The 25,021-nt window shown below is 45.6% G+C and overlaps 2 protein-coding genes across 8 annotated transcripts in view; one reads left to right on the top strand and one right to left on the bottom strand.

The window, feature by feature from the left end:
- SRPX2 (sushi repeat containing protein X-linked 2) overlaps positions 1 to 9,380 on the top strand; it is a 25,039-nt gene extending 15,659 nt beyond the window's left edge. Inside the window, exons 4-11 of one of the 2 annotated variants that reach the window (XM_006743918.3) lie at positions 1,027 to 1,218; positions 3,300 to 3,476; positions 3,777 to 3,903; positions 4,051 to 4,172; positions 5,266 to 5,445; positions 5,795 to 5,928; positions 7,427 to 7,548; positions 8,849 to 9,380. In XM_006743918.3, coding sequence (XP_006743981.1) covers positions 1,027 to 1,218; positions 3,300 to 3,476; positions 3,777 to 3,903; positions 4,051 to 4,172; positions 5,266 to 5,445; positions 5,795 to 5,928; positions 7,427 to 7,548; positions 8,849 to 9,029 — 1,235 coding nt within the window. In that variant the 3' untranslated portion in view covers positions 9,030 to 9,380. The remainder of the gene's footprint in view (positions 1 to 1,026; positions 1,219 to 3,299; positions 3,477 to 3,776; positions 3,904 to 4,050; positions 4,173 to 5,265; positions 5,446 to 5,794; positions 5,929 to 7,426; positions 7,549 to 8,848) is intronic. The other variant, XM_081808538.1, reaches the window with a different exon arrangement.
- A 2,866-nt stretch (positions 9,381 to 12,246) lies between these two features.
- The window catches only part of SYTL4 (synaptotagmin like 4), a 60,325-nt gene continuing 47,550 nt past the window's right edge, over positions 12,247 to 25,021 (bottom strand). For all 6 annotated transcript variants that reach the window (XM_006743917.3, XM_081808535.1, XM_031039765.2 and 3 more), the window contains 7 exons: positions 24,268 to 24,446; positions 23,883 to 23,985; positions 22,991 to 23,152; positions 19,595 to 19,703; positions 16,984 to 17,083; positions 15,771 to 15,979; positions 12,247 to 14,135 (listed from right to left, as the gene is read on the bottom strand). In XM_006743917.3, coding sequence (XP_006743980.1) covers positions 13,987 to 14,135; positions 15,771 to 15,979; positions 16,984 to 17,083; positions 19,595 to 19,703; positions 22,991 to 23,152; positions 23,883 to 23,985; positions 24,268 to 24,446 — 1,011 coding nt within the window. In that variant the 3' untranslated portion in view covers positions 12,247 to 13,986. The remainder of the gene's footprint in view (positions 14,136 to 15,770; positions 15,980 to 16,983; positions 17,084 to 19,594; positions 19,704 to 22,990; positions 23,153 to 23,882; positions 23,986 to 24,267; positions 24,447 to 25,021) is intronic.

Below are 25,021 nucleotides of genomic sequence, written 5' to 3'. Positions count from 1 at the left end.
ACCGCCCCCCCCCCCCCCCCCCGCCCCGGGATCATGACCTGAGCTTAAGGCAGACGCTTAACCGACTGAGCCCCCCAGGCGCCCCCACAGGTTTTCATTTCACTTGGGTAAATACATAAAGTGGAATTGTAGGGGCTCACAGCAAGTGTGTATTCACCTTTATAAGAAACTACCAAAATATTTTCCAAAGTGGTGGTATCAGTTTGTATTTGCCCTTGCAGTGTATGAGAGTTCCAGTTTCCATCCTCACCAACATTTGTTGCATTTTTTTTTTAATTTAGACATCCTAATGGGTGTATAATGGTATCTTGTGGTAGTTTTAGTTTTCATTTCTCTACAGACTAATGATGCTGAACATCTTTTTATGTACTTATTTGCTTATCAGTATACCCTCTTCAGTGACATGTCTGTTCGTGTCTTTTGTCCACGTTCTAACTGGATTGTTTGCTTTTTTACTGTTGAGTTTTGAGAGTTCTTTTTATATTCTAGCTACTGGTCCTTTGTCAGATATGTGGTTTGCAAAGATTTTCTCCCAGTTTGTGACTTTTCCTGTCTATTACAATGCTTTTCACAGAACAAAAGTTTTTAGTTCTGACAAGGTTAAATTTTGTGGTGTTTTTCTTCTATGAATTGAGTTTCGGGTGTCATGTCTATAAGATGTCTTTGCCTAGTTCTAGATACCAGAGATTTTCTCCTATTTTTTTTTCTCAAAGTTTTATAATTTTATTTTTTACATTGAAGTCCACGATACATTTTGAGTTAACTTTTGTATAAGACTTAGGCTGAAGTTTTGTTTTGTTTGCCTAAGGAAGTTCAATTACTCCTGCACCGTTTGTCCAAAAGGCTAGCTTTCCTCCATTGAATTGCTTTTGCGCCTTTGTCAAAAATCATTTTGACAGACAGACTTGTGTGGATCTATTTCTGGGCTCTCTATTCTGTTCCATCGATCTATGTGTCTGTCTTTTCACCAATACCACGCTGTCTTGATGACTGGACTTCTAGCTTACTTTTCTTCTATTGCTACAGTCCCCCGATGGTGTTATACATTAAATATCCAGGATGGAGAAGCCACATGCTACTCTCCGAGGGGAGGAAATTATCACAGCAGCCTGGGTACTCGTTGTGAGCTCTCCTGTGACCGGGGCTTTCGACTGATCGGACGAAGGTCGGTGCAATGCCTGCCCAGCCGCCGTTGGTCTGGAACTGCCTACTGCAGGCGTAAGTGGTGTGTGTGAATATACTGACATGTGTCTATGGGAGAGGCCGTCCAGCCAGTCAGCCACTTGCAGGTATATGCTTGGAGGCGTCACTATGCCCTCTGTCAAGGGCAAATTGAGAATTTTCCACAGGTGCCCTACAGGTCCTTTCCCCATCCTAACAGTCTAGCTCATTTTCTCTCCCTGTGGTTATTGTCCAAGCAATATGGGCATTTAAGCAACAACCAGCCCTTCTGACTCAGAGGGTCCAGGAGTACATATAAAGTTTGGGCCTGGGGCCTAATGTGAACCTTGGCCTTTCTCTGGAGCTCTCAAGGATGTGTGTGGTCTCAGACTCTTTCCCACTCATGGTAAACTGCTGTACTTCCTGCCCCAAGGCCTTAGACGGTCTTGGCAGTGAAAGTACGAGACAGCTGCTATTCTTCATTTGCTTCTGAAAGTCAAGAAGAATCCCCAAGGCTAGAATGTGGAAATACTAATACACACATTCTAAATCATGTCTCCCTCAGCTCCCACATCCCTACCTCTTATTCAAGCTCTACAGCCTACCCACGTTTGGCAGCTGAGCTTTGTCTATCCATATGTCCGTCACTCAATGCCATTTGTAGAACCGCCACATGTGGGGGACCCCGTATTGGTCTCGTCAGGAGCTCACTCAGTTCCTTCATTACTCCCAGGCTGCTTATCGACTAATGGGGTAGAAACACAAATGTGTGCACGTGAATGCAGTGTAAGTGGATGCATGGCAGTGAGCATTGAGAGAAATGGCATTGGTCAGAGAAGATGCTGTGGAGGAAAAGGGAGGCTTGATAGCCAAAAAAAAAAAGGAAGCCACCACACGCCTCTAGGTGCTCGTAAGTACTGTGGTTTAGGACTTAGACCCCATCATTTCCAAAATGAAGTTGAATTGGGCTTACAAAATTAAAATAATATGTCTATAAATGAACATAAAATCACTTAAAATAATGGAGGCACACATATTTCCATGTGCTTGGAATGAGTTAATTACTATGTTTGAACACGGACCTGGCTTTGTCCTTCCTCTTTAGAGAGAAAAGGGCAAACACCTTGGATCATTTTCACTGTCATATTATACTAAGAAAACAAATTCATCTGAAAAGACAAACCTTTTTCCTTAGCCTTGATTTCAAGGAAGTCATTTTTCTGTAGGTCTTTAAGTAGAGGATATTAGAAAACATAAAAGGCACTCATCTTCAATTCTGGTTTGGCCAAGAAGCCAAACGAACATAGCTTATCTAGAATTCTTTATTCAAAGCTCCAAAAATCGAACCTACACAGGGCTAGAACTTAGATAACCTAAAGTATAACCTGCCTACTTCTCTCAAGTCTCAGGTATCTCAAACTAGACTTTGGCAAGCTCACAGTCAGGCTCATAATCAATTCATGGAAGCAGTCTCCACTTCTAGCACATGTGGTGTCTAAAGCCCATGGATTCCTCTTTAATCAAATACCACCAAGTCTGGCCCTCCAGGCACTGGTCTGACTTGTATTCTCACCCAGATATAAGACGAGCCTGCTTCCACATGGAAGTGAGCCTCAGCTGAGGGGTGCTGTGGTAACCCCAAAATTATACTCAAGGGGGGGCTTTGCATTTGCTAAAGAGCATCTAGGATTTGAGGAACAAGATCTGAAACAGCTGCTGAGGCCCTGAGTCCAGAGGTTTATATGCATTGTTTCTTTTAATCTGCACAACAATCCCATGGAATATCCGCATTTTACTGATGAAAACACTGAGACACAGAGAGAGATGAGGTAATTTGCTCAGGTCACAGAGCTAGTAAGAGGTGGAGCTGGGATCCAAACTTGGGTGTGATTCTGAAGTCCATGCACTTGGACAAGTAATTCACTTCTTGAAGACGGCCCCCGGCCTCCAAGAGCATTGCTGTGTTTTATAAGGTGAAAATAAAAAGGCAATTGGGCACAAGAATGTAAGGACAGTTTGGGGTAGGGTTTTCTGTATTTTCTACTGGCTCTGATATGGTTCTCCTTGTGCTAGATGCCCAGGCATCACCTCCAGATAGTCCCACAGGCCACTGAGCTTGCCACTTGGTTCTCTCTTAGAGATGCGATGCCACGTGCTGCCATTCATCACTAGCGGTACTTACACCTGCACAAACGGGGTGCTCCTTGACTCCCGTTGTGACTACAGCTGTGCCAGTGGCTACCACTTGGAAGGTGACCGCAGCCGAATCTGCATGGAAGATGGGCGATGGAGCGGAGGCGAGCCCGTGTGTGTAGGTAAATGGTAGTCACTCCCACGTGTCCTGCTGCAAAGAGCCAGCCTGGCATTATAGCCACAGAGGATGGGGAATTCTCACCACAGAAGGCATTCCTGCTTGCTGTGAGGGGGGCACCCTGGGCACAAGCTCCGCAAAGGGATCACTTCCCCGGGAGCTGGGCTTCCTGCCCGTTTCACTGAGCGTCTTGAGCCAAGGGTGCATCTCCTACCTACCCAGTAGTGTGGTATTGCTTCTATGGGTTCCCTCCAGGGAAGGTAGGGGGGCCCATGAGTCAGCACTTGATTTCTGACCTTGGCAGACATAGATCCCCCCAAGATCCGTTGTCCCCACTCCCGTGAGAAGATGGCAGAGCCGGAGAAACTGACCGCTCGAGTATATTGGGACCCACCCTTGGTGAAAGACTCTGCCGATGGGACTATCACCAGGTGAGTAATGGATTCCCCCTACACCTCCCAGCAGTTTCTCAGGCCGCCCACGCCGCACTGCACAGGCTGATGCCACAGTGGTGTACCCCAGACCCCAGTTCGAAGAAGTCTCTTTCCTCAGTGGCTCTCTTACCCGGTCCCATGCAGGGTGACACTTCGGGGCCCTGAGCCTGGCTCTCACTTTCCCGAAGGAGAGCATGTGATTCGTTACACTGCCTACGATCGAGCCTATAACCGAGCCAGCTGCAAGTTCATTGTGAAAGTACAAGGTCAGAAAGAAGTCTTCCATCTCTACATTGTTCATTATTCCTGCTTTACCCTGACCCTCTACGTGCCCGCCACAACCTTCTCCCCTCTGTGCCCGAAACAGATGCCCCTTTTATATTGGGAGAGGGGAAAAAACAAGTTCACTTACACAGGGTCATTCGGGGAGCTGCACGACATGGGTATACATGCTTCAGAAACCCTCACTCCCCAACAAGACTTTCTCATTCTAAATCTCGATAAAATTCATGAAGATACTCTGTATTTGTTCCTTTTCTTAGTCTTCTGATTATCAAATCTAATCAGCCTTCATTCTCAGTCTTTGACCTCTGCTGAAATTGGTGGTGTTGGCTGCCTGATTCTTCCTCTTTGGGTTGTGTCGTATTGTTTTGATTTGGTTTTTTCATTATAAAAATAATTCATGCTCATCGTTGAACATTTTGGAAATAAATATACAAAGGGGAAAAAAATCTATTACCCCATAATCCAGAGGCAATTATTGTTAATCTTTTGGTATTTTCCTTCCAGTCTTTTATCTACATAGACTTTAAAAAAATATATAGTTGAGATCATACTGAACACCCAATCTTAGATCGCCCTTTTTCACTTTCATTACCACACAAGTAGTTTTCTCATGCTTTTTAAAATATCTTCAGAAGTCATTTTCAATGACAACATAATAACCTACTTCTAAGAACATATTTTGGCTTGCTTAATACTTCTACCACTGATGGATATTTAAGTCTTCTCCAATTTATTTTTGATATTAAAATTAATTGTGTAAGGTGGTCATCTTTGTGCAGGGTGTCCACCGAGTCTGAAAACAAACTTTTTTTTTTATAGATTGATAGTCTTTTTTATGATAATGTGTATACTCACCTGCACCTCCAGATTTTGTGAACACCGTTGTGTGCATTTCAGATTTAATTCCTTAGGAGGAAAATTCTGGCTCCACCCTTGGCCACTGAAAATACAGAGAAGCCATTCATTCTGATCCTCCTGGGTCTCCTGGTCTAGAAAACACAGCCTGGGCACCCTCTTAACTTTTTGTCCCTAAAAGAGATACCATAGCCCCTAACTTGATCTCCTGCCTGACAGTGAGACGCTGCCCACCGCTAAAACCGCCACAGCATGGCTACCTCACCTGCACCTCGGCAGGGGACAACTATGGTGCCACCTGTGAATACCACTGTGACGGAGGTTATGAACGCCAAGGAACCCCCTCCCGGGTCTGCCAGTCCAGCCGCCAGTGGTCAGGATCACCACCCATCTGTGCCCGTGAGTGAAACCAGGGGGCTGGGGAGAGAAGACGTACCGATCAGGGCTACTTTGGAGGATCTCTCCTGATGTACGGCACAGTGGTCCCCTAGCAATGTGTATGATGTGGGAATGGGGGTTTCTGAGATGTGTTTATTTTTAAGAGCTAATGCCCCCCCCCATAGGGGACTCTTCCCCCAATCAGAAGGGTTCAAAATTTCCAAGTGTTCTTTCAGCATTTCCCCCCAAGGAAAGGCAGAAACAACCAGAAAGGGTTAACCTGAAGGACTGCAACTCCTCAAGGTGTTGTTACCTGTGCTGGGATGAAGGATAAGGCCATACTCTGACTGACCGTATGCTCTTGCCCTAGCTATGAAGATTAATGTCAATGTCAACTCTGCCGCTGGCCTTCTGGATCAGTTCTATGAGAAACAGCGACTCCTCATCATCTCAGCTCCTGATCCCTCCAACCGATATTATAAAATGCAGATCTCTATGCTGCAGGTGAGACCCACCCCCTAAGTAGGGCTTAGCTCCTTTACTTACCCCCTAAGCCCACCCCGTTACTCCCTTACCTCTTTCAAAGCAAACAGTTGTTCTTTCTGCAGCACAAACCCTAGTTCCTCAAACTTTTTGTGGGCAACATGTGATCAGTTTTACTGTGGACAGATTTAGCACATTTTAAAAACTGCTATGTTTTTACTGAGCCCAGGCAGTCTGACTCCAAGATCTGTGCTCTTAACCACGATAGTAGCAGAAACGAAGGAAAAATTAGGGAATTGCATGACAATTTTTAACATACTAAGATTTACCTAGCCAAAACCATTTGTGGGGGAGGGAGAGGTAGATAAGACACAATAGATATACCCATTGGGTCTTATAAAAAGGTTCTTGAAGAGAATTCAGGGGGTACTGACAGGACTAAGAGAAATGGCTCTGAGGAGCCGCAAGGGGCTAGATACCCAGGTAAGAGAAGATGCTATTTAGGGGGATCTCTAAAGGTTAAATCTTAGAAGTTGGTAAGTCACTATTCAGAGGCCCATGATGGCAGCAGCTCTATCAAAGGGATGATCCTGGGTGTCCATACCAAAAAGGACCTCATTCCTCCAGCAATTTCCCGCCCACCCCCCAAAAAGGACAGACAAAGACAAAACCTCAGCTTGAACAGAAAGCAAGAACAAGAACAGGAAGCAGCCAGTAACAACAGTGATTCTGAGGGTCAGGACTAGAGGAATAGCCCAAAGATTAAATAAGGGGTTGGGTGCCCCGGAGTGTTCACTCTTGCTTTAAACCTCACTCCAGGTAACTGGCTAAGAAGCGACCCTGCAAGACAAAGAGCCAGGATAGAGTTACAGGGTATCCTGCCCAGGGTGAGGAAGGCAACAAAAGGTAACGAAAAGGGCACTGGCCCTACTTTGGAGAAATCCTGGAGATTGAGGGAAGGCCCTGGCCATGTAGCCTAGTGGTAAGGAGCATACAAGTATACGCCCTCAGTTTGAATCCTGGCTCAGCATCTTATTGTCATGCCAACTCGAGCAAGTTACTTTGTCTCCTACAGAAGAGGAATGAAACCACCTACCTTGTTAGGGGGATTGTAAAGATTCGCTTATTCCTGTAAAGCATTAGGTATGTGTGTTCAATAAACACTAGCCATCATAATCACATCACCACAGCCATCTGTTAAGGACCCGTGTAGGTTAAAGCCAATGCAATACTAAACAAGGAGAGATTATGTTCCTGCAATCTATCAATTACATTTAGCTTTTCTATACCGCATGGTGTGACGGGTTTGGCACATTTCATTGGGATAAAAGAAATGCCGTTAGGGCAAATGCTTCAGGAACAACAGAGGAAAGAGGTTGTTGAACCCCACGATATGATGGTTGGGGGGGAAGCCCCTCCTTTCCTACACTGCCTCAGTGTGGTCCCGGGAAGAATCAGCTAAGTAGCCTTGGGTTTGAGTCTAAGAACCTGTTCCATCAAACCTTCTCTTCTCTCCCAGCAATGCACCTGTGGACTGGACCTGCGTCACGTGACCATCATTGAACTGGTGGGGCAGCCACCTCAGGAGGTGGGGCGCATCCGGGAGCAACAGCTATCAGCCAACATCATCGAGGAGCTCAGGTCCAGGCTGGAGGCCACAGGGAAGCGGGGGAGCAACGCTGGGCAGGACACTGGCAACAGGAGGGTTGGGGGAGAATCAGCAGACACTACCATCTTGAGGCATGCCTCGTGTTTGAACTCTCTGGATGCGTTAGGTAAAACCAGAGAGTGGTAGAATATCAAAATCAAATGGGCAGGGGGGAGAGCATAAAAGACAGATGACCAGGCTCCACCCCAAACTACCTCTGGATTGTGCTTTTATTTATTTTTATTTATTTTGAATATTTTATTTATTTGACAGAGAGAGAGTGAGAGAGCACAAGCAGGTTGAGTGGGAGAGGGAGAAGCAGGCTCCCTGCTGTGCAGGGAGCCCAACATGGAGCTCGATCCCAGGACCCTGGGATCATGACATGAGCCGAAGGTAGACACTTAACGACTGAGCCACCCAGGCGCCCCACGACTGTGCTTTTATAAGGCACCTCAGGTGACTCAGACCCAAACGTGACTCAGAGAAGCCTCTGATTCTGTTGCCTCATGGCCTCATCTCTTTGTCTTCAGTCTCCAAAGGAGCAAAAGGCATCTTTTAGGCACTAAAAATCTGAATCACACTCCTCTGGACCCTGGGCGAAGAGAAGATTATAGGGGACAGGTTGTAGAAGTGGACTTTTCTCATTATCTATCCATTATCACCCCTCCGACGCCCGCACATACACTCAGTGCCGATAAAGCTATCATTGCTCTCTGTTCTATAAACGATACCTGCCTCTAGGGCTCAGTCTCAGCAGGGACAGAAAGATTCAGTCCCAGGTAGGGGAGAGCCTGGGAAACACGCAGAGGAAGGAGACTGCAAACTTGCTTCTCCAGATAGAAGAGTTGACCAGGTAATATTAATCAACCTCAGGGCTGCCATGTACAGTTGTGCAGGTTATGCCCAGCCCAACTCCAGAAAACACTAGTCGCATCATAGTACATATGACTGGTGCTCCCTGGAGTTATTCTGTGCAGCCTGCATTGCTATATGTGATAGCTCTGCTTAAGGGGGCCTATGAGGGAAGCCTAGCCTGGTATCAACACATTTGCTCTATCTGGGGTAAGGAAGGGACAGCTTAGCAGAATCAGATGCAAAGGGACAGCAAGACTAGGGTCTGAGCAGAGAGAAAACAAAGGGGCTTGAGACAGGTAGGAGAGGGGGTGGGGACAAGAGATCAGGTAGGGAAGGAATTAGTCCATGAGGAGAGCCGTGAAATGTGAGTGTAGTAGAGCCTGGTGGGGTGAAGTGCAGACAAGGTCTCACTCACACGTCGTGGGCTCCTCTCTCTAGGCAATTTCAGCGTCTTACTCCTTCCTACTTCAACATGGTATTGATTGACAAGCAGGGAATTGACCGGGAACGCTACATGGAACCTGTCACCCCTGAGGAGATCTTCACATTCATTGATGACTACCTACTGAGCAACCAGGAGCTGATCCAGCGCCGGGAGCAAAGGGACATGTGCGAGTGAACTTGAGCCAGGGCATGGATGGAGGTCAAGGGAAAAGCTCCCCTAGTCAGCTGAAGCTGGGGCCTGAGAAAAGGAGGAAGTGATTCCCCACGGCTCTAGGGACAGGACTCTGAGGTGGGTGAGATTCACCAATCCTGGGACATTCCCAGGCCCCTTTGTAGGGCTGTGTAATAGTTTCCCTAAGCAAGTCTCTGCTTTAAGTAGCACTCGAGGAGCATACGAAGCTAAGCAGGGACTGGGGGCAGGTCCTGGACAATGGGCTGTGAGGTGAAAGTCTTCTTTTCGCAACCTGGGCCTCTGCGCTGCACTCCAAAGTCTTCCAGATAAGTAAATTCTTGATTCATTCACTAACCGGCCGTGGTTTCAATGGTTCCTCTACCCTGAGGTGACAGCAGAGGGCAGCACCGTCACAACAGACAACCAGGACAAGTAAGCAAGCAAGCAAGTGTAGCTGGATTTTCCCCTACAGCGGAGCTCTATCATTGGAGGCTGTGGGAGGGAGCTTCAAGACCTTCTTGAGCTTGTCATTTGCCCTTTGAGGGGATTGGGTTACAAATGTTATGTTAACCATTGCTTCAACTAAGAGTAAGGAGAATGCGGCCATGGGAGGCCGCTTAGGAAGATGAATCAGGCCAGAGCAGAATGTTTTGTCCTGGCCCCTCCAGCTGGCTCATGGGCAACAGTCTCTTCTTCCTGAGCCTGCAGTTCCATAGCAAAAGGCAGCCAGGGCTGTCCCTTCCTCAGGGAAGCCCCCAGCTCATGACCTAGGGCACCCGGAAACCATCACTCCAAGCCTCTGTAAAACTGGTAGAGAAGGGGAAAAAAACAAAAACAAAGAGACCAATTCAGCCTCACGTCTTAACTTACTCAGATCGCTTTCAAGAGGTGAGCACAGAGCAGGTAGGAGCCGCTGCAGCATGGAGTCAAGCCTTAAGAGCCGGGCCTGAAAGTAAATTTGAGGCTGGGCCCTTGTGAAATGGGGCAACACTGTACGGTGTGTCCGAGAACCTTCTTGCTGACACTCAGGGTACCCCGTGTCCTGGTTAAGACTCGGCAGCCTTTGTCCTTCGGCTTTGCCTAGGGGGTCCCCAGTGGAAAATGAGAGGAGAGAAGAAAGCAGGGTGAGTGGTGAGGCTAAGCTAATGCTTGAGCACTCACCATGTACCGAGTGCCATTCTAAACAGTCTATCAACGGACTCGGAAATCTTCACAAGAACCTTATAAGGCAGGTCCTGTTATTAGTCCCATTTCATGGAGGAGGGAATTGAGGCACAGAGAGGTTAGGCAATTCACCCGAGATCAGACAGCTAGTAAGTGACAGAGTTGGGATTTAAGCACCCGCAGTCTGGCTCCAGAGTCCCTGTTCTTAAATATTATGCTGTACTGCTTCTACTTTTTTGACTTTTCATTTAAGGACAGCTGACTGCTCCAAGCACAGACTAGGGTTTCACCTTCTCTATATCATCCTACTCAGACACAAGACTTGGGGGTGGACCCAGGAGAAAAGAGGGAACTGGGAAGCTCTCAACCCAAGAAAGAGGGATGGGGCATAGATCAATCACAAGCCCAGAACACAGCGGGGTAGTAGTGAGTCAGAGAGAAGCTGTTCTCACTGCAGGCTTAGTGGAAAACTCATTTGTAAAATGCAAAAATAACAAGTGAGGCAGTTGCTCAGTGGACCAGGACATGGAGCGAATGATCAAACTTGGAGCAAAAAAGTCCCCTTCTCCCTCTTCCCTCCCGGGAAATCCAAGAGCTTAAAAGTCAAAAGACAAGTTATGGGCAGAAGACAAAATACAATGAGCTAATGTGGGAAATCTCTGGTCAGACAAGGTCTGTGGTTCCAAAGGCAAGGACTGTACGCTACTCAGAATAAATGCCCCGCCTTGTCTTGATCACTTACACCTCAAGTGGCAAGCCAGGGCGTGCTAGCAGGTCAAAGGCCCAAATGACAACATGAATGACAACTTGAACTGAGTCTCCACCTGGGCCTGACTCTCGCATAGAAATGCTCCTCTAGCTTCGAAAAATTGAGAAGCTTTTTCATTTTATTGAGTAGTCAGGCAAGTCAGTCTTGCTTTCTTTAGGTAAAGTTTCACTGTAGCCTCTTTTGCCTTATGATTCAAGAAATTCCAGCTCCTCAAGTAGGGGGAGGGGGCCACAGCAGAATCAAGCTCACAGCCAGAAAAGCCTCACCCCAGCCTTGTACATATCTGTTTTTCTTTCTCTGCCTCCCATCTACCCCCATCCCCATCTCTGTCTGTCTCTCTCATACATATACACACGCTTACTCACACACTCACGTGCACAAACTATTGATTCAGTCAGCTGGTTAGGTAACCTCCGAAGCATTCTGATTATCCTACCTTGTAGACTAAACTTACTTGAGAGATTTTAGAATAAGGGAGTCATCCCTTCCTTTGACTCTTTGCCCATAACACATATAAAGCCCTTGCAGGAAGTAGCATGATACACAGAATCAGACCTTGATTCAAATCCCAACTCTGTTGTGCAATAGTGGACTTGACTTTCCTCATCTGTAAAAAGGGAAATTTTCCTACTTCATAAGGTGCTTGGAGAAATTAAGGCACTAATATATAATGTGCCTAGCATAAAGCTTCGTACACAAAAGACATCTAATACATATTAATGTCTTTTTGCACAAGAGGTCAAGAATCACTTGGGCTCTCCCTAGAAACCCAGGTTTCTTAACCCAGGGCCTTATTTCTGAGATGAGGTGCTTAGTATCTGTGTTATTTATTTCTCAAAACTAAATAATGATAGTAGGAGTGAAGGAAAAAGGCCCTACCTCCTAGAGACAGTGAAGGATCCAGAAAGAAACACAGCAGAGAACATCTTCCTTCCCCTGTGCTCATACATATACACACAGCTCCCTCCTTCCTAGTGATAGGGGACTACAAAACTAGAGAAGGAATTCCCTTGATACTTGAGAGAGAAAGAAAAGTGGTGTCACTTTTAAGATGGATTCTCAGGTCTCTCCCTAGATACCAAACACAAAGGTCAATAGATCAGAGCTCAGCAGAGCTATCAGGCAGCAACCGTAGGGAAAGGGAAATTTTCTTTGAATCAGTACAGTGTACGGTTAGGGAAGGGCATTTTTCACTTTGATTCTTCTCCTTCAAACCACTGAACAGCAGCAGCAGTAGGTGAGGACATCAGAGAGAAAAGCCTCAGCAGAACTAACAAATGCAAACACTTGACAAGTGAGAAAGCTTTATTGACGCACACATACATTTCAGGGGTTGGAGAACAAAGGAGCGAGTTACAGGCCAGGATTCCAAATTATGCTTTCCATTACAATATCAATCCATACCAAACAAACCTTTTAAAAACACTCCTCCATTCAGGTCACCCATACAGTAGAAACCATGGGAACTGCCCTCGATCTAAGGGCCTCTTATAGGAGAAATCAGCAGACTCTACCAAAAGGGATTTCTTCTCTGGTATAGACTCCTTTCACAAACAACTTTGTGTAGGTACACTTGCAAGGATAAAAAGGTCAGTCTGGTACAGTGAGTTTCAGAAAATGAAGCTCAGGTCACCAGACCCTTCCTAGAAAGGTCTCAACACATCACACCCACTTTATATCTAGGTCAGGTTTAGGAAACAATAGGAAAAATAGAAACTGAAGTTACCTCAAGAAGGAAGTCAGAATAACTAGGAGATTCTCTAAACACATTCTCTTAGAGTACTAACAGTGCCCAGTCTGGAGAAACACTGGGCCAGTTTATTTTTTTAAAGATTTTTATTTATTTGAGAGAGAGAGAGTGAACGAGAGAGAGAGAGAGCACAAGCAGGGGGGAGGGGAAAAGGCAGAGGGAGAAGTAGGCTCCCCAAGGAGCAGGGAGCCTGATGGGGGACTCCATCCCAGGACCCCCAGATCACGACCTGAGCCGAAGGCAGTGGCTTAACCAATTGAGCCACCCAGGCGCCCCAACACTGGGCCAGTTTAGACAGTACTTGGCTATTCTGGCTGGCATAATGGTATGTAGACCGTATTCTGTGTGGTACCACACCGTGGACACAAATGCTAAGGAACATGTGGCATATGAGGGGGAAGATGTCTTTTATTGGAGAAATGAGGAGTTCTCCAAGAACAGCTGTATCTGTATAAAATGCAAAGATCCAGCACGGGCTGGGAGACATTTCACTCTCAGCCACTCTGGTCCTATGAGACCACTGAGAAGCCATTTTGGGCACGTCCATGACTCAGTCACTACCTAATTAAAGTGTTTTTCTAAAGCAGCTCCATTACGAGGGTCCCCTAAAGGTCTAGTGAAGGTTTCTGGAGCTGGAAGGAACTTAGGAACTTTCTTAGCATTTCAAAGAAAACCATGAGACCCAAGCACTATGAAAACTGCTTAAGAGCAAGAAGAGTTAAAAGCCAAGTTCCAGAAATGTATCAGGGTAAAAATGGAGTTTAAAAACAGAAATTGGAAAGGAAGGGGGCAGACCTACTCACCTCTCTCCCATCTTCTCCTGTCTTTAGTAACCCAACTCTGCTTCCCAGAGCCTTGGCCTCAGACCAGGCACACCTTGAAACACAGACCTGTGGGAATGCCAAAGATAGCCAGGGCTTCCTGGGGAAGGAGGAAATGGTTTGCAAGACAGGAGATAAAGAACTTGTTTTAAAGGATTTTTAAGTTAATTAAACATCATAAAGACATAAGCATGGACTCTGGATATATACTAGATTATGCACAAATAAAAACATTTTGAACAGACCCTTAGTCTTGAGCCTGCTTTAAAAAGGGGAACAAGTCTGCATCACTCTAGCATAATAAGAATTGTAGAAATACATGTTTATACACACACATACATAACACACACACGTACACACACACACACACACAAAATTATAAATCTTTGCTCTTGGTTTCTTCACTTCCTCCGACTTGCCCTGGACAGGGCTGGACCTGCAGAGAAGGACAGGGACTCATAAGCCCAGCTTCTGCTTGGCCATCGAGGAACGCAGCTGCAGAGTCCCTTCTGCCCAAGACCCTGGGTACTGTCGCATCTTCTGCCACAGGCTCACTTCTTCCCCAGTCGAGTCCATCCAGTCCACCACTTCCCCATTACTGATCCCTGAGGAGAAACACCAGAGGAGGCTGAACAGGGAACCCACACCTCAGCCCCCCGGGAAAGATGGGTGATACGGCAGCAGCTAAACACCTTTTTTTCTCTAGCTGTAGACTCCTGGCCTGAGGTTCGGATTGTATGTGGCCTCATTCCTCCTGTCTTGTAATTCATCTTTTCAACAAACATTTATTGAGTGCCTACTGTGTACCGGGTACTCTTCGGGGCTTGGAAGATACAGTGGTGAACAAAGCAAAAAAAAAAAAAAGTCCTGCCTTACAGGCAGCTTACATTTGAATGGGGGAAACAGAACATCTACAAGGAAGTCAAGAATACTTCAGATAGCGAGATAAATGTCATGAAGTAAATAAACAGGGTGATCGGCAGTGCCTAGATCAGGGCCTCCTTTAGACGGAGTGGTCTGAGCGCCCCTCCAAGGAGACATCTGAGTCAAGCTCCAAAGGATGGGAAGGAGCCAGACAGAGGTTAACAATAACTGCAAAGGTTCTGAAGTTGGAATGAGCTTGGTATATTTGGGGAGCAGAAAGAGTCATTGTGCTTGGAGCACAGGGAGCAAGTAGGAGAGTGATATAGGGATGAATTATAAAGGAACAAAGGGGCCAGAATCTATAGGGGTCTGGCAGAACAGTAAGAACTTGGGATTGTCTTCTAAGTACAAGAGTAAGCCCCTGAAGGGTTTTAAGCGGGGGACTGATATGAACTGGCTTACATTTGTAAAAACCTCATTCTAGACACTTTGGGTTAAGTGCTTTGTATGACTTATTAACATACAAGTAGTATTTAAGGCCGCAGGCGTGCAGAGACTGCAGAGAGCAAAAAGGATTCAAGACTAAGCCTTGAAAAACACCAATATTTAGTTTGGGTAGAGAATGAGAAAGCCACAAAGACAAGTGCAGAATCAGTAGAAGCTAAGTATTTGAAGAAAAAGGGAGTGATCAGCTATGCTAAATCGCATGAAAATTCTAGTAAGATGAAAACAAAAGTTTACCATGAGCAACTGCTCAGTGAAGTGGTGAGACAGAAGCCAGATCACAGTGGACTGAGGACTAAAAGAGATGTGAGGAAGTAGAGACAGTTCCTTTTAAGGAATTAGAAGGGGGACGCAGGGTCAAGAAAAGGTTAATTTCTGTTTCTTAAGATTGGCAATACCCAAGTGTATCTGTTTTCACCTCCAGTAGGGAGGTAGAGGGAATGAAAGTGATCAGACAGGAGAGACAGGAGATTCCAGAAGTGAGGTTAAGAAGGTTAGGGGGTGATCCAGAACACTTGGAAAGAGCTTGGCCTTTGCTAGAAAGGCCCCTCTTTCATTATAACAGGATGGAAGATGGAAATTATCCGTACAGCTACAGGTAGGTTTTTAGATTTTTTTTTGATGCTGAGATGATGGCATTCGTGGCCATCAGGGTCCCGTTTATGTGTGCGCATTAACAGCGCATGAGCTCAGCCTCCCCTAAGGTCTGCACAAAGTAGGCACTCAGTAAACAGTGACCAAATGTTAACCGAAAAGAAAAGAAGACAACGCTTGCTATAGAGAAGCTCTGAAGGAAGGGATAAAGGCAGATGAGGAGGGAAAAATACACAAGAGACCTTTAAAAGAGTTAGGACAGGGGGAGAGGCTCTCACCAGTGCCAACACCCAGCCTGACCCCGCCCAGGAAGTCATTGCTGGCCAGGGGCTCCCGGTCCCACACTGTCAGTTCCAGGCACATGTGCTGTAGGTCTTCCAGCCTCACACCATTGTAGACAAATGTGTGGTTGTAGTGGGGATTCAGGGTCTTCTTCATCACAGGAGTTTTACGCTTACTGGCCTTGTTCCTCATGGGAAGGAGGTATCTGGCAGAGGGTGGGCAGTGATCAACGAGCTACTCAAAGCTGGCAAATATGGACCGACATTCCCCTGTCCCCCTACCGCAGGCCTAGCCCAGGAAGGTAAGTCGCCATGCGGATGCTAGCACACACATACACTCCCTCCTTCGAATATGCCGAAGCAGAGTTCCCACTACCCCCACTGGATCTTTCACCTGATTCAATTCCTTTAACCTGGAGAGAAAATTAATATAGTATCATTAGTAAACTGTTATCTATACTCTACCAAACAGGGGTTTTAAATATTTGATTCCAGGGCGCCTGGGTGGCTCAGTTGGTTAAGCGACTGCCTTCGGCTCAGGTCATGGTCCTGGAGTCCCGGGATCGAGTCCCGCATCGGGCTCCCTGCTTGGCGGGGAGTCTGCTTCTCCCTCTGACCCTCCTCCCTCTCATGCTCTCTGTCTCCCATTCTCTCTGTCTCAAATAAATAAATAAAAATTAAAATAAATAAATAAATAAATATTTGATTCCATTTCTACTGGACAAGGTCCTCTTTCAAGAAAACCAATGGTCGTAACTCCAGGCCTAGCCACACGATTTGCTAGAGAACTTGAGTCAGCGGGGGCGGGGGGGGGGGTGTGTGATCTATCATTTGGGGAAAACTGGCGTTGCTGCAATATTGTGGGGAACAGGGTCCTGCGCTCCTAAATTCGAACAGTCAGAGGACACAGCTTTTGATTCAGGATTCATTAAAAGCCGAAGTCTATAACAAAGGAAAAGTCCAGCCTCTCTGTCTCCCACCCTCCTCTTTGGAAATCCACACTACAGCACCATCCAAACTGAGCTCAGACCAGGACAAAGGCAGAGGTTTTGTGGAGGTTTTCCTATTACCTACTTTCAGGAACAGAGTCAGTTGCGGGAGGTGGCAGGATATACAAGGATAATATCCATAGAGAAAGGTTAATTTGGGTTCCTCTCGTAGCTTCCTTGTCCTGGAACTGGTTAGTTTGGTGCTGGAGCTGGGGACTCACCCCTTGACAAAGCTGTCTGAAGTCCCTCCTGATTTGGCAGCTGTCAGATTCTTGGCTTCTTTGATCCACACCTGGAGCTCTCCCCCTTCCCCACCTTTACCTGCAAGGGAGGTCAGCCATAGCAAGTGAGCCCCTCCCCGCTTCAGATTTCACTTGACCTTTTCTACAGAGCACCTTCCATCCCTGGCTCCTGAAGGCAGCAAGCTCCATGACAACTGGACCACATCTGACTTCCACCCTCAGGACCTAACACAGTGCCTGACTCAATTACTAAGGACAACAATAGCAATAAATGCTTTTTAGAAAACTGGCTATGTGCCTGATTCTACAGTAAGCATTTAATTGTCAAAGCAACCGTATAAGATATCTACTATTATTCCTATTTTATAAATGGGAAAGTGGAGGCTTAGAGAAGTAAAGTTGCCTGATATTTGTTGAATGATTTTTAAAAAGGGAACTCCCCTGCTTGTGTTCTTGATCCCATGCCCACTTCACAGGACTCATCAGGCATCATCAATTTCAACCACCACCTTCCATTTTTTTTAAGATTTTATTTATTTATTTGAGAGAGAGAGAGAGAGAGTGAGCGAGAGAGAGAGAGCACAAGCCAGGGGGGAGAGGCAGAGGGAGAAGCAGACTCCCCGCTGAGCAGGGAGCAGGACGCAAGGCTCGATCCCAGGCCCCTGGGACCATGACCTGAGCCAAAGGCAGACGCTTAACCCACTGAGCCACCCAGGCACACCCCTCCCTTTTGTTTAAAGATTTTATTTATTTATTTGAGAGTGTGTGTGAGTGAGAGAGAAAGCACAAGCCAGGGAGAAGAGGTAGAGGGAGAACCCACCTCCTTAATATCTCTTCCTCTACTAGTCCTGTCTCCTCAGTCTAAATATACGCTAATCTCACCTCTTCTTTTAAAAATCCTTTAAAAAGGGGCACCTGGGTGGCTCAGTCAGTTAAGCATCTGCCTTCGGCTTAGGTCATGATCCTGGGGTCCTGGGATCGAGCCCCACATCAGGCTTCCTGCTTATCAGGGAGTCTGCTTCTCCCTCTCCCTCTGCCCCTCCCCCTTGCTTGTACTTTCTCTCTCCTTCTCTCTCAAATAAAATCTTTTTTAAAAAGAAAAAATTCTTTAAAAAGAAAATCTCCCTTTACACTTATCTCTTTCTTTCACCATCAATTATCCTAAAAAAAGAGTTCACACTCACTACTTCTGCTTCTTTGCTTCATTCACCCGGCCTAGTTTCTGGTGAAATCTGGCTTCTGCTTCCACTAACCCACTGAAAATACAACCTAACGCCGATGAGCCATGTCTTCTCCATCCTCACCGGCCTGACATCCCAGTAGTATTTCAACACTATTGACAACCTCTGCTCTTTTCTTCTCCAAGCCCTTTCCTAATAACCCTCTGCCTCACTAGCTTTTCGTCCTCTCTTCATCCTTTAAAGTGTTGGCTCTTCCCTAGGTTCTATCCTTGCTTCTCTTCTCTAGTCATCCCGCACACCTTTCTTGGGGGTATTGTTCATCCCCATATCCTATGGATTCTACCCTGCTACAGGTATCTTTCTAAGAACTTTGGCTTCCCATTGCACCAATGGATCAAATTCAACTCCTTACCCTTATGTTCAAAGCCCTTTTCAGTCAGGCACTCACCTTATCAACAATTCCAGCTCCACCCCCACATACACAAACCGTAACTCCAGTGCCACCTGGAGTTTGTTCACGGTAGTGAACTCCTCACACACAACCTCACATTTACCATGCCTTTTTAAAACCTTTGCTCATGCTGTGTCTTCTGGAACTGCTCTTCTCACCCCATCCTCTTCCTTTTCTGCCTGGTAAAATCTGAAGTCCAGTTTCATCCTTACTTCCTCTTTAAAGTTCTCCCCAGGGGCGCCTGGGTGGCTCAGTTGTTAAGCGTCTGCCTTCGGCTCAGGTCATGATCCCAGGGTCCTGGAATCGAGCCCCACATTGGGCTCCCTTCTCCCTCTCCCACTCCCCCTACTTGTGTTCCCTCTCTCGCTGTGTGTCTCTCTGTGTCAAATAAATAAATAAAATCTTTAAATAAATAAATAAAAATAAATTTCTCCCCAAATGTAACCAGAGAGAATTCATCACTCCTCTTTTAGCATAGGACTGTCACCCTTGCTACACTAAGCTTCTCAAGGGAGGTCAAATATGTCTTATTCATTTACATATCTATCCCTAGTCACTAGCACAGTGCCCCGTATGTTCATTGACTCTTCCTCCACCTTTAACTTCCCGTCCCTCACACTTCACCACCCCTTGCAACCACCCTTTCTCACCCCCAAAGTTTCTGTTCTAATCTGCCCTCTTAATAGCTTGCCATAGCTGGACTGAGACCAAGTCTGTTTAATGGCCTAAAAAAAAAAAAGAGTGCCAACCCGAAGATACTCCCTTCTGCTTGAAAATGATACAGAAAAGGCTCACTTAGTAAAGGAATCTTCCCTAGAGGATGATCCAGGGAGCATCTCAATCTGGTTTCGCCCACAGTGCTGGCGGCCAGCTGCACTATCTCACAGCCACCCTGTACAGAAGCCTCAGGGCTAAATCCAGCCCCCACCCCCACCCCCCCGCAAAAAAACAAACTCACTCTTTTTCCAGTCACCTCCAACAGGGAGTTTGGAGGCTGGGATGTATTTCAATGAAACCACCAACTCGCCTTTGTGTGATGGCAAGCCAGTCGGGGACTCAGCACTGATCTGAAACACAGGGAAACCCAACAGGTCAAGCGGGGCTTCTCAGGGGCTGTTGGGACCTCTCGCTGAGGAGACTCGAAAATTGACTCCAAGAACAGCTTCACGACATAAGAGAATCCTCCTTATGAATACAATCCAGGGTCCCCAGGCCACGGCAGCCATGGGTTTCTAAGACAGTTCCTTCAGAAGGGGCTGCAGAAAAACCAACAAAGGTTCTTCATCATGGTATCAGTTGCCTGTGAGTCTGTGTGGCAACTTCGCTGCAAGACCTTTGAGGGTATTCAGAATCTAGTAACTGTAGTGTAGTCGTCTGCAATGCCCACTAGATTCCAAATATATATATATATATATATATATATATATATATACACACACACACACACACACAGTCTTTTTCAAGAGAATGGTATGTGTTGCTTGTATGATTTTCAAAGATAAAAAGTATTTTTTTAAAGAGAGTTTGCAAAGATTTGAAAGCTAGGTGGAACTCTGTTGCAAGGATTTGAGCATGCCACAATTTCTGATTTTATATGTATTTACGTTACTTTTGATGAATGGCTGTCTCTAGCACTAGAACCTAGATGCCAGGAGGCCAGGAGTCACCTGAGATTTGCTCGGCCTAGTAGGCCTGACACTTAGCCAAGTACCTGGCACATAGTAGGTGCTCCACAAATATTTATGGAATGAATGTAAGAGTGAATGAATGAATGTCTGGAATGAGCGGCAAGTGGCATATTGTCTTTGGCTGTTGGTACCAGAATTGCTTCATTCTATTGGCTCTCTGGGCATGGTTCACTTCTTTATGCTTCGGTATCCATAACATGAGTTGGTGCAGACCAGACGTGCCCTGTCACCCGCCTGTGTTCACTGGGGCTCCTCTCACCTAGGTCCTCAGCGTGGAATATACCAATGCCAGGAAGGCATAATCCCCATTGGCTTGGAAAAATGTACCACATACCCAGATGCACAGTTTAGTATATGGGAGAGATATAAAAGAATAGGGAGGTGGATGCCAGGAAGAGAAAGCTGAATGGGAGCAAGTGGATTGCTAGGGGGAAAAAAGAGATAGATCAGAGGCAATAAATGTAGACAGTTTTAAGTTAAAATAGATCTGTAATGCTGGAGTGGACTTTTTGTTGTTTATACATGTCTACACAACTGATTCATTTCCAGATTGTGAACTTCAGGAGATTCTTAAAACTGGAGTTTAGCCTTCACAAGAAATTGGTGTATTTTTTCAGTAGCATATTTCCATTCTAGCTCAAAATAATTGCAAAGAGCAAATGTCTCTATCTTAACGCAGTTTTTTTCTTTTCTTTTGATGTAAGACGCTTTCATTGGCAGTAGTTCATAATGGCTTATGGTGACATTTCCAATATCATTATATCAACTGTAGGCCCCTGAGAGAATGACTCGTGTGCCAAATGATTAAGAAATTCTACATTTCTGGGGCGCCTGGGTGGCTCAGTCGGTTAAGCATCTGCCCTCGGCCCAGGTCATGATCCTGGGGTCCTGGGATGGAGCCTTATCAGGCTTCCTGCTCAGTGGGAAGTCTGCTTCTCCCTCTCCCTCTGCCCCTCCCCCAGCTTGCGCTCGCATGCGCGCGCTCTCTCTCTCTCAAGTAAAATCTTTAAAAAAGAGATTCTACATTTCTAATAATATGCTATAGATTGGTGATCACTGCTTTCCTGCTTTTATTAGTATTTAAAAGGGCAGATTTAACATTGTTAATATTTTTTATGGAAGGAAGTAGCTATCAAAATATTGCATGACTGACTCAACAAATTCCACCACCAGAAATTTCCCTTATGTTACATTCACATAAGAAGGCCAAGATATATTACAGCATAGTTTTAACAGAAAAAAAAGCCAACAATTTATAATATAGGCACATGAAAGAACACTATACAGCAATGAAAATGAGATAGATATGTAAGTGATGGCAGAGAAAGATGTCCATGATAATGAATTGTTACATGAAAAAAATCAAGGTATATGTACACGATGAGTTTCATACAAGCCTATTTGTATAAAAAGGAACAAATATAAATCCCTACGTGCATATTCATGCTGCTTAATATAAAATCTCTATCAAGATATCCAAGTAGTTGATAAGGGTGGTTATTTCTAGGGATTGGAATGTACTTTTCTTTTTATATACTTCTATGTCGTTGCAATTTCGAACCATGTGTACACAAATCCTCTTGTTCTTAATTTTTTAAATAAGCAATACATGTAGACATGGTAAAAAAGTTCAGACGTTCTAAAAGGGCACACAGAGAAAACTAAATTGCTCTCTCACCTCAGTCTCTCTTCCCAGAGACAGCCACTGCTGCTAGTTTCCTGGCTATCTTTCCAAAGATAGTCTATGCACCATGTACTATTTTTAGCATTGAAAAATGCTAGTGTATACATCAAAAACTAATGATACGTTGGCTAACTGAAAATAATAATAATAAAAAAAGAAAACGTTAGTGTAAAAAAATTTTACCAAGGAACCTTGCCATTGAACAGTTCAGATCATCAAGAAATCCTAACTCTCTTTTAGCAATTTCATCTTAACCAGAATGACAGTAACCTACTGAATGTCCATGAGGTACCAGGCATTGCTTGGCACTTTGTGGACAAGCCTGTGAAAGAGAAATATTATTATGATCTCCATTTTGTGGATGAATAAACTGAGACTCACAGAAGTTAAGTGACTTGCCTAAGTTGTTTTAGAACAGGGGTGACTTACCTAGCTGGCAGATAACAGAACCAGGACTCAAATCCAGGTCTGCACTCGGACCTCAGGCACTATTTTTGGAAACTGCTACACTCTCGCCTGAGGTGCCATCACCAAAGTAAAATTTGCCCTGGTTTGTGTGACGAAGAGCACAATTAGAACCCCATGAATTGTTTTACTTCCCACTTCTTCAGTGAAAAGATCAGCTCGGAAAAGGAGTGATTAGGAGACACCCAAGAGGTTAGCTTGGAGAAGAGGCGCAAGTTAGGATGTTAGGGTATGCCCGGCCTCTGGAAGGTTATGAGGCAAAGCTTGGCACACATATGAAAGACTTTTCAAAGGAAAACCGTGCTTCATCCTTTGCCTGGCCTACAAGGAGATGATAACACACTTCATGTGCAAGTGCGTCTGAAGTTACTGTCAAACTCAGAAACCCCAGCAGGGTGCCCTAGAACTCTACAGATTACATTCAAAGACGCCACCAATATGTACCAGCAGAGGTCCCTGCAGACCATGCTACTTCAGATCCAAACTGTGTAAGGAGTTGTTAAAGCAGACTGACTACCTTTCCGTGTAAAGGGAGGCAATGATCCAGTTTCTTATCAAGCTTCCAGGAATCCATCTGAACCTCTGCCTCTCCAAGGAAAGTGTTTCTGCCAAAACGACCATGATGCCAAACTGAGAACTGCAAAGTCCTCTGGGCCAGAAGAGATTCTGGGATCTCATACTGCGAAAGAAAAAGAGAAGCCCAAGGTGATTAGTTTGTGGTAATTCCTCAGAAAAGATTATTCCAAACTCTGAGCAACCATACCCAAAGTACATAATCCTGAATACCAAATTACTTTGGTCCCTAAGTACTTTGAGTTTCCTTAATCAAAGCCTTCACTTACCCCATTTCACACAAATCCACATTCTATGGTGGGACCTGGAAAATCAATTTTTCCTTGACTGGGTAAAAGAACAACGGAATCTTCAAAACAGACTGCCACAGAAACTCCTGATCCCAAATGACTTTTTAAAAGGAGATTTGTGGGAGCACCTGGGTGGCTCAGTCGGTGAAGCGTCTGCCTTCGGCTCAGGCCATGAACCCAGGGTCCTGGGATCGAGCCCCGTGTTGGGGTCCCTGCTCAGCGGGGAGCCTGCTTCTCCCTCTGCCCCTCCCCCCACTCACGTGCACGCACTCTCACTCTCTCTCTCAAATAAATGAAATCTTTTAAAAAGTAAAATAACATGAGATTTGTGGTCACATGAATCTCCAGTTTCACAACAATGCAAGAAAGCCAGATCACTTTTGTTCTCTTCTCTGGGAGGTTAGCATGTGAACAGATGCCCACGGCATATATTCAGATACAGACATGGCCACTGAACACCATGTCACCCAGCCCTGGAGCAGAGGAATAGCTACAGCTTAGCACACAAGACAGAACGTGTTCTCCTCTCGGGATCTAGATACATACTCTGAGGGTCTCATCATACAGTGGATTGGTGGTGTCCCGCTTGATGCTGGTTTTTCTTTTTCCTTGGCGGGACCTGTCAGGCAGAAGGTAAGTCTTCACGTATCTAGAAATCAAGGAGAGTACGGAGTCATTTATTGTTTTTTTTTTTTCCTCAAGCCCATTCTTCACTTCTCTGCTCTCCATACAGATGCCATGATGAAATGAAAATGTCACAGCAAGCCCTCTCAGGCATGTCCTTCTAGCATGTTCCCAGTCCTGGTCCCTTTCCCATATCTCCCCTAGCCGCTCTCAAATACACCTCCCTGTCTGCCCAGGAAGTGAAAACCGAGATGCCAGGGTCCGAGCTCCCATCTCAGAGCACCAGTCAGATTCCAGAAGCACTCACGGGTTAGAGCGCTTCTTAGCTTCATCAGCGTACGCCAGCTGGTGGCACTCCTTCACGTGGATGACCAGAGTCTGTGTTTGCCGCTCATACTTCAGGGAAAAGGCAATCTTGCCAGTCACAAAGATGTTGCCAAAGTCGCCAGCTTCACTATAGATGCTCATCATGCTGCCAATTGTACTCTGCAGATAAAGCGCCCACAAACATCTGATAAAGGCATACCTCCCCTTCCCACACTGCTCACATCTTCCCTCATAATAAAGCCACAGTCACTGAACAAAACAACATCTTCAGAAGCCCCTGTGGTAAGCGAGCACTGCCAACAGTCTTGTACCCAGAGGATGAGAGAGCTAGTAGCACACTCACTGCTGAGGTTAACAACCAGTTCATGGCTCACCCATGCTCTTAGCTTCTCTTCTTTCCCTCTTTTTACAATTTTTAGTTTTAGTTTTCACATGGCCCAGAAGGTAGACAAGGAATACAGGTAAGATGAAACTATGTTTCTGGTATATGTTATATATGCTAACATGTTGGCTGGCAGGGGTCAGGTACTAATTAAAACAAAGTGCCTTAATTATCTGTGGGTTTCTTTTTTTAAATCTTAGTTAACATGCGGTGCAATATTGGTGTCTGGAGTAGAATGCAGTGACTCAGCACTTACATACAACACCCAGTGCTCAACATGACAAGTGCCCTCTTTAATACCCATCCCCCATCTAGCCCAGCCCCCATCCACCTCCCTCCATCAACCCACAGT

This window comes from Leptonychotes weddellii, chromosome X (assembly GCF_054177405.1).
Source record: "Leptonychotes weddellii isolate Sample4059 chromosome X, ASM5417740v2, whole genome shotgun sequence".
Classification (NCBI taxonomy): Eukaryota; Metazoa; Chordata; class Mammalia; order Carnivora; family Phocidae; genus Leptonychotes; species Leptonychotes weddellii.
Note: the sequence above shows the minus strand (reverse complement) of the source record. Positions and strands in the feature narration are given on the sequence as shown.